We start from the raw sequence: 9697 nt of genomic DNA, 5'->3' as shown, positions 1-9697 counted from the left end.
AAAAAAAAATTCAAACCTAACCTAATTTTTTTTTATTTATAGAAAAAAATTTTTGATAACGAGAAATCCTATCAAATCAGATTATTATATTACAATTGTATCAACTATATTAAATAAGACAAATAAAAAAAATGATCAATTTTATAATTATTAAATTAATCTTAACATATAGATAAAAGAGATTTAAATTTATGTTTTTAAAAATTTGATTTTAATATATGATAATTACAAACTTAAATTTATATTATATGTATAATTTTTTTATTATTTAAATTAAAACATTCGATTGGAACTGAAAATAGTGACCCCAATTTCTTTTATAACTAAGACGTACAAGTATTATTTCTGGTAGGTGGTACTGGTGACAGCATGGCTAGCTAGGTACTGAAAGCATTCGTCCACATAAAAATAAAAGCAGATATTTTAAAATTTAATTGAAAAAAAAAAAGTTAGCGTTGATCCTTGTCCAATCAGTTATGTCTTAATCAGTTCATATTTCTCAGTCTCTCTCAGAATATTAGCTAATTGTGGTCTTAATTACTTAGATTAGTAAAATTTCACAAAAGAAATGAAGATGATAATTAAAAAAAAAAAAAGATACTGTTTGGCTAAATAAGGGAAGGCGAGCTTTCCTTTCTTGAACACACATCCAATTCTTTCTCTCTCTTGAGAGCAGTTTCCCTAGTCTAGTTGGTGGCTTTTGGTAGCTGAGAGATCAGTTCAGAGTCTTCAGACCTAATACAACTAAGGTAAATAAGAAACAAACCCCCATATATACACAGAAAAATGTTTATGATTCTGTCATTCTGCTGTAATTGTTTGCATGTTCATGAGTTATGATTGGTGATTTTTTTTTTTTAACTTTTTCTGGGTTTCTTAACCTAGATCTGAACCGGGTCTTTAACTAGGGTTTTTGGTGGGATTCTTTCATAAATTGGAAGAAAATCCGCTTCTTTTTTTAACCTTTTTGGTTCCGTTTTATTTGTTCGGATTCCTGCTTTCTTATACTTCAAAAATGTGAAAGTTATGGGTTGATGATTAATTTTTGGAGGGTGAAGAATGGCGAGAGAGAAGATCAAGATCAAGAAGATTGATAACGTGACGGCCAGGCAAGTCACCTTCTCTAAGAGGAGAAGAGGTCTCTTCAAGAAAGCTGAAGAGCTTTCTGTTCTCTGTGATGCCGAGGTTGCTCTCATCATTTTCTCGGCTACCGGCAAGCTCTTTGAGTACTGCAGCGCCTCCAGGTATTTTCCGATTCCAATATTTTCTATGTATCAAATTTCCGTACGATAAATCTATAGCTTTTCTTCTTCTACTCCTATTATTTTGGCTCTTTGTCTTCCCGTGTCTGCGATTCAACTTTTTACTCATTCCCTTCCCCGTTGGATCTTCCAATGATTAAGAAAAGAATTTTACAGAAAGGAACAAAGCAGCTTCTTTGCTTAAACTCCATGGCTGCTGTAAAAAACACATCGTTCTTCCTGATTCTATGGACTCTTAGAGTTATGATATTTAAAAGTGAAAACGCTCAAGCCCATTTCCAAGATTTTGGTCATCTCCTCCATTGACTTGCCATTTCAGATTTTCTGGTCAACAGAAGCCTCGCATAAGACCCAGAACTTTGCTTCCTGTACTTATACAGCCTTTTCTTGAGAGATTCACTGATCGCATAAAATCAACGTCTCAAAAATTTTCTTAATAATGTTAATTTATTGACCAATAATTTTTTATCATAAAATAACAAAATAAATACTAGTACTATAACTTCATCTCTGTATTTGAGCTCAGCCACTTTAATATTTCAACCCTATGATGAATGTACGTACGCTTCTATTTAATCATTAATTTGGTGTCAAGTTGTGAGAAATATAAATAACAGCTATATTATATGTCTTAAATTAATTATAAGATGTAATCATTTTCATGTTGTCTTAATCACATTCCTTAATAAGCATCTACATTTGTATAAAATTATATAATCCCAGTGACCGAAAACTCTATTGTATTTACTACAAGATCAGTGAAGATATAAGTAACGTATATATATAATTTTACTAATAAAATATTAATAAATACTTAATGTTTATTTAATAATAAGATTTATGTTAATTGATATGTACGTACTGGGTCCATGTTAGAGGTGTAGTAGTTTATTGGGTTAATCAGAATTATATTATCATTTTATGGTTTAAGGACTTATTGAAAATTTATCATGATTAGGTTAAGTGATGAAATGTAAGATTTGAAGCATAAAATTCTCATTAAAAACTGAGCAATTATGAGTACTGGTTGAAATGGATATTACAAGTTTTATTTTAATATGCATTTTCTGTCTTGATAAGAAAGAAGGATTTTCCTCTAAAGGTTGAGGGGCAAAGTAGATATCAATATATTCAGTGATATAATGCTTTTCCTTTAATTTGATATATTTTGCTTCTAATATTTGAACGTTATCTTGTCTTAATTATAACAATTTGTGCTTTCATAATTCAGCAAGACCAGCATAGAGATTCTATTTAAGCATATTATAGCAAATTCACAAGCATTAATATTCAACTTATGATTAATGTTCACTAAACAAAAAGGGTAATAGCAAGAGGAAAATAATGAACGGATAAATATTCAGTCATTATGAATATTCTTTTTATGATTTTAACAACTAATTATTTATATTCTCATTAATACTAAATAAATTTATGATTTTAATAAGGGAATAATGGTTGTTAAAAATTTATTTCTTGTTAAAATGTTTTAACGACAAAAAAACTCTCGTTGTCGTCTGTTGTACGATGGTAATACTTTTAATAAGAGAAACTATCACAACTAGCGACAATAAAAGTTTTCCCATCGTTAAAACTTTTTAACAATGAGAAATAAACTTTTAACAACTATTTTCCTTTGTTAAATTTATGAATTTACTTATTTTAAACGAGAGTATAAATAATTGGTCATTAAAATTATGAAAATAGTACTTTTAATGACTAGATATTTATCCACTTGTTATTTTCTTTTCACTATTGTTAGTTTTTTTGGTAGTAGTTTATGAATGCGTTATAATTTATAAGGTGTCTTAAAACGCAGTAGAAAACCATACATTTTGTCAATTTTAAAGCCTTTTGAGTTTTGGAGAAAGCTGGTATCATGTAGGGTTCCATGTGAAAAATCCTCCTGTATTGTTAGGTTTCCACAGTAGTAGACAGCCATTTAAATTTCTTGGTTTCAAAGGCTAGCTGATTTGAATAATGAGTGTTAACATTTTAATATAGATGATTAAGTTGGCCAGCAAAACCGAGCAATAATTATTGTTTCTTGGCTTCAATTCATTAGTTAAGGTGGAAGAGTCTAGCTAATCGACCTTCTAATGATGCAAGGGTTTGAATTTGTTTAGCCTGTACTTGTTTATAATATTTGTAAGTACTTAAAGCTTGAGCCTGGTTCTAGTAATAAAAAAATGTTGTTCAAATTTTACACTCACCCCACGTTAGTCATTAACAAGTTTTATATACGCACGCATGATGGTCACTATTATGAACAAGTTGAATTTAATTTTACTCAAAACTCTGCTAATTTTATGCATGAGTATCAAAACTAGGAAAAATAAATGAGCTTTTGAGAACTTCCATTACATGTGGCCTTGGAGGATGAAATGTTGTGGATAGGGTTGGATTCGAGCTAAGTTTGTTTGAGTTTAAATTGAAGTTCGATTCGAATGAGTTCGAAACTAGGTCGTTTCAAACGAACTTGAGCTCGAGCTCAACCTGAGAGTTTTATATTTTTAAGCTTAAGTTTTAGGGATGTTCAATTTGTATAGCTCGCGAGCTTAATAAATTCAATACAAATAGACTAAAACGATATTATTTTTATCAATACATATTAAAATAACATTGTTTTAGCATTGAGTCAAGCTCAAAAACTTGATTCGAGCTCAAACTTAAGTCAAACTCGAGCTCGTCTTCTTTCAAATAAACTGAGCTCAAATACCTTTGAGGCAAACTCGAATTTGAGCTTGAGCTTGACTTCATTGAAGTAAGTTTAAATTCAATTTAATTTGAATCCAACCTTAGTTATGGACATATTGTAGATTGAGTCTATAGTAAATTCTAATATTACTTTTGAAGAAAAGGGTTCTGTGGCCTCAAACCAGATTCAATGTGGAAGGCCGATTTAAAGAAAAATAAGGTACATTGACATTAGGTTAGTTTTCAAAAGGTGTTATGTATTGATATAGGGTTTTAAAATCAATGAAACTATGTGTACATACTTTTGATATACAGTTTGGGCATACAGATGATGTGTTATTATGTGATTAAAAAATTTTGAATTAAAAATAAAATAATATCAAATCAAATGGTGACATATTATTTGTATACTTAAATTGTGTACTAAAAGTATATACATATAATATTGCTTATTTAAAATTAATATCTATTATTTGTATACTTAATAATAATTGATGAGAGAGAGAATATTCTTTAGTGATGTAAATGCATTGGTTTGTTGTATGGATGATATGAAACACTATTTTTTCCAACATGACAACAATGAACAGGCAGTTTGTTATGTTTCATTACAAATCACTTGTTTTTTCTAATTCTAATTGAGTTGCCTTTTTACAGAGGTGAATTGTGATCATGATCTTCATTGATCTGAGCTTAAAGGGTTTTTGAATATACAAACAATATGCTATGTCTGTTATTATTATCATTAAGTTGATATTAATCTTATCTCTTAAATGTAAGGTTAAGCTTCCCCTAAATCTCAAAGTTATCACTTTGTTAGAAGATAATTATTGTTTAAATAAAATATGAAGAAAACGTTTTCGATGACATTGTGATATCTTGTATACAAAATTATATATCCTACTAAGAGCTCCATTTCTATTACCAGTTAGTTTTTTAACTCATTATCAATACCTGCACAATATTCTTCATAGGTTTCCTCTATAGTATTTGCTGCATTATTGAACTTTTGACTGTAGATTAAACCTAAGACATATGTTATCATATGAATCAATGTGCTGGCCTGTTGAATGCATGTCTTAAACTTATAAGTTGACTGATAAATAAGAAGTTGCTGCCCTGGCCATTCGATGTGAATTGTTGTAAATAAAAATATGAATGATATAATGTTTAAGAAGTTTTCTCCAAACTGGCTTCCCTCTTGATATGTGAATCCACCTCCATTTATAGCCTTTTAGACAATAGATTTTTGTAACAGAAAGTCTTCTCTTGTTTAAGTCACGTTGAAAGGCTTTGTGGGAAATTTGTTCTTTTTTCATAAGCTATAAGTCATGTTGACAAATTTTTACTCTAATTTTACCGTTTGTTCAGATTTTTTTTCACTGGAATATAAAATTATGTTATAAAGTTAAACTAAGGTGAATGAACTTAATAAAGTGAATTACATAAATTGGGTATTATTTTTCATGTCTATTGTATAGTCGCAAATGGCTATGTTTTCTTGATTTTCACTGAAGATTTTCGGTCAGAATGTCACCAGTTGAAGAACTGCACATGCTTATATGGGGTGGATGATTGAAAATAACGACAACTAACAAACATGATCATTTGGGGAATAGTTACTTCAGTTAGATAAAAATAACATTATCATTCTATATAAATCATATATATAAATAATATGGTTTTATGCCTTCCTAGCTGATGGAATCTCTTTTCTAACATATTTGTTATGAGTTTTGACCTGTCTAACATATTTAGTTCATACACCTTGTTGTGAAGCATGAAGGATACGATTTCAAGGTATAATCTGCATTCTAATAATATCGGAAAATTGGACCAACCCTCCCTTGAGCTCCAGGTAATTTATTAGATCTGTTTTGTTAGATCATCATAATATAATTATGATTGGTTTGTATGTTTTAAGAGGTTTTAAATGGCTAAAGGAAAATGACATTGGCTGCCATTAGAATTTCTTTGATAACATTTCCAGAAGGCCGGGAGTTCACTAATTTAACTTTATAATTAAGCATATTTTTAACTAGTTAACATTATTCAAAAGCTGCAATGGAAGAGATTGCAGTCACTTGCATTGGCTAAGTTGGCATCACGTATGTAAATTTATTTTTCCCATAAATTTTCAACCTTAAACAAATCAGAACTTCACTTCTGACCGGCAATTTCATTATTTTATAGCTGGAAAATAGCAACTACATCAAATTGAGTAAGGAAGTTGCTGATAAGAGCCATCAGCTACGGTATATATTTAAATGTAGTTATGTTGCTTCTTTTTTCTTTGGCAAGTTAGCTGAAATTCATTTATTATTAATAGACAAATGAGAGGAGAAGATCTTCAAGGATTGAATATAGAGGAATTACAACAACTTGAAAAAATGCTTGAATCAGGACTTGCCCGTGTTATTGAAACAAAGGTACGTATTGCTTTAATTTTATTGCAAATTATTATGAATAAATCTACCATGATATATGGAGGTGCTCATACAAGTTTTACTTTGCCTATCAGGGTGACCGGATTAAGAACGAGATCTCTTCACTTGAAAGGAAGGTTAGAAGACAAATATTTAATTCAATCAGTGAGATTTATCTTTTGGAAGACTTAAACTATCAATCTATGCATATTGTTAATGGTCTTTCTTTCTCATTTAAAGGTAGTAATCACAATTTGCCATAGAAGCAATTAATAGTATACTAGAAGGATAACGAACAAGCTTATTCTTGAGGATATATTTAATTGAAATCATCTCAAAGCTTGAGAGGAGATATTCGTGGAATTACATCATGTTTTTATTGAATTGAAATTCATTACATGGTAAATATGAAAATTATGTTTGCTTATGCAAAATTTACATATATAAAAAGTATGCAGAATTGGAGGTAAGATCTCACATAAGAGGATACACATTAGTAGAATTGAGGGTGTAATTGTTTGTAAATAATAATAAGTAAGATAAATGAGATAATGTTTTTAAAGTGGATCAGCCCATTATTGGGAGCTTACTTTTATTGATATGCTATTTAGTCTTTGAGTGGAGTGCAAAAAGTATTCAATAATAACGTTGGAAAGAGCTGTTTGAGGATTCTTTAAATAACCCTAGCCCTATTTATGCCCTTATTTATAAGAACTAAGATGTTTGGCAAATTGAGAAAATTGCATGAGCTATATTGTAGATTCTAGTATATCAAATTTATTTATTTGAAAAAAGTTTATCAATTATGTTATCTTGATGAAATGGAAGATAATGATGTCATGATTTGTATTGTGTATTTGTCAAAGATAATGATAAAATATGATTAAATACACTACAAAATTACTAGGATTTGTCCTTCTTGATGTTTTGGGTGAAGGAATGTTTGTCCATGCCTTGGATTGATTTTCGAATATATGATGTGGCTAGTTGTTGCATAATGTTTACATAGTTGATCATCTTTCAAGTGTCGTTTTCATGAGTTTGATTAAAAAAGAGTTTGATTACACAATAATATGTATCTATAATACATGAATCAACTAAAAAATTTGGAGTTTCATATGTATATATATATAAGGTGGCTTATTTTTTGGTTCAGTATTGAACCTGGCACGCCAAAAACCTTCACAAAAGATCTTTCTATTTACACTATTTTGAAATGTAAATGTAAATTTTCAGTTTGCATTATTTTATGAACAAACATGAGCTGTATATAGCTTAAGTTCTTTACACACACACATCTCAAGGCTAGTTGGTTAAAGACCTCTCCTGTTTGCTGTTGATTGTTAAAATACCATAGTCAAGATTTCTATTTGAGTTTTCAACTTGGTAATATTTGCAGGGAGCACAACTGTTGGAGGAGAATAGACTACTTAAGCAGAGGGTACGAGAATTCATTTTGGTGGACTATATTCCAACGTTTTCATTAATTTTATTTCATATGAAAATGGCGGGGGATCTTTCAGGTGGTCAACTTGTATAACGGAAAAAGGCTTGTCCTAGCTGATTCAGAAATTGCCATCCAGGAAGAAGGGATGTCATCAGAATCTGCCACTAATGTTTGCAGCTGCGGCAGCGGCGCCCCTTTAGAGGATGATAGTTCTGATACTTCTCTCAAATTAGGGTGAGCTTCATTATCAGTATAGGGTCGTGCATATTATGTAAATGAATCTCATCCCCAATTCAATAGTTTAAGCTTATCACAATCTTTCTGCGTTTTTGATAAATGAGATGACTGAAAAAGCAACCTATCAACATGCATAGGTACTGCCGGACATTTTTAATTTTCTTTGATCAATCTTGCTTCAACAATTTTGTAGGCTTCCCTTCTCTAGCTGAAGTGGATGACGGAGCGGATTCTCGAGCTGTTAAAGCCCGACCAATGTCATCTTGAGAAGAAGTGTTTTATTTAGTTTGTAAAAACGATGGAACTTGTTGTGGATTCTTCTATATCGTCTTGGCTGGTGGCACTACTATTTGTATAATAGTCTGTATGCCTATGACATCTCTAGGAGCACTACTCTTTCTCTTCTTCGTTTCTTTTAATAAAAAAGTACGATTGGCCTACTCAAGGTTGCAAGGTAGAAGAAAGGTATTTATGAGATTTATTTGTATAACTAAAACAAAGAAGTGTTGGTGTCAGGGAGTCGGATCATGCATGGTTTACATTCGGATGCTTGAATGGCGTCTTTCTTGTCCTAATCCTCCAGTTCTGCATGCACCGGCCACAAGTTGAAGTGTTCTTAAACGCCTCCAGAGAATTCCTGTAAATGTATAATTCTTCAGTACTTCTGATTCAACCTGGCGGCTTAAGGACTCCATTCTTTCATTTCAAGCTAGTAACACGCATTTTTCACAAATCATACTGTTCAATAATTATGATGAGTATTCTTTTTGAGGATGTAGTCTATTACATGTATTTTCAGTAGAGCAATATATTATGTAAGGACTTTGAGTATATAAAATAAGCATATAAAAGATGCGTCATCATGTAATTAAGTGTTATTTTATCTTTAATTCAAAATCATCTAATAACAATATGATGGTATCTGGGTGTCTATTTTGTGTATATAAAACATGTATTCATTTTTTGTTTTCAAAGTTTGTAAGTAGGGTTTTATTGTTTTCAGTTAGAATATAATTCATGTATTTATTTTTAGTGGGATTAGATTGAACGATGACTAAATAAAGTTACACACAATTCTGTGTAGTATTAGAGCATATCTTGTTGTGTCCTTGCACTCTAAAATTGACGATTTCAACCTTGCAATTGGGGTTTCTTTTTTCCCTTCATAGAGTTGCTACCTTTTGCCTTTGTGATCTAATAATAATTTCTCTCATCTTTGTCATGACATAACTTGATTTCCTAAGCCTCTGTCATTGTTTCCTTCGAACTTTGATTGATGCTCCTCAATCAGTGCTCATTTGATTATAATGATCTCTACCTTTCATTCTTACACCTAACAATTTGTTAGGACGTCTTAATCTTTGTTAATATTTCTTATGAGTCTCTTTCATTGTGATACATTTACTATTGTTTCTTTACTTGATTCTCATTATTAGTCGAATTTTGTAGTGATTGTCGTTGATTTTGTTGTGTTTTCAAATTTGGTGTACTCTCCCTCGCCAATCAATGACGTTGGTCATATCTTCTCCTTTGATCGAAACTCTCTCTTTTTCGATTGGTGCATCTCTCTTTTTGTGGTGTAGTCAATTACTATAGTCTAATTCTTATCTCCTGTTGTGGCCTCTGAC

The 9697-nt window shown here is 30.8% G+C and overlaps 1 protein-coding gene across 1 annotated transcript; it reads left to right on the top strand.

Annotated features, from left to right (window-relative positions):
- The first annotated feature begins 591 nt into the window (after positions 1 to 591).
- Positions 592 to 8509, top strand: LOC123228816 (MADS-box protein SVP-like). The gene is made up of 9 exons (XM_044654268.1): positions 592 to 749; positions 1052 to 1244; positions 5739 to 5817; positions 6153 to 6214; positions 6289 to 6388; positions 6481 to 6522; positions 7785 to 7826; positions 7909 to 8066; positions 8263 to 8509. Exons 2-9 carry the CDS (start codon positions 1060 to 1062, stop codon positions 8279 to 8281), a joined length of 687 nt encoding a protein of 228 aa, XP_044510203.1. The 5' UTR covers positions 592 to 749; positions 1052 to 1059; the 3' UTR covers positions 8282 to 8509.
- The last annotated feature ends 1188 nt before the right edge of the window (positions 8510 to 9697 follow it).

The sequence above is a fragment of the Mangifera indica genome, chromosome 11 (genome assembly GCF_011075055.1).
Source record: "Mangifera indica cultivar Alphonso chromosome 11, CATAS_Mindica_2.1, whole genome shotgun sequence".
NCBI classification, from domain to species: Eukaryota; Viridiplantae; Streptophyta; class Magnoliopsida; order Sapindales; family Anacardiaceae; genus Mangifera; species Mangifera indica.
The sequence above is the reverse complement of the archived record's forward strand: the minus strand, read 5'-3'. Positions and strand labels throughout refer to the sequence as shown.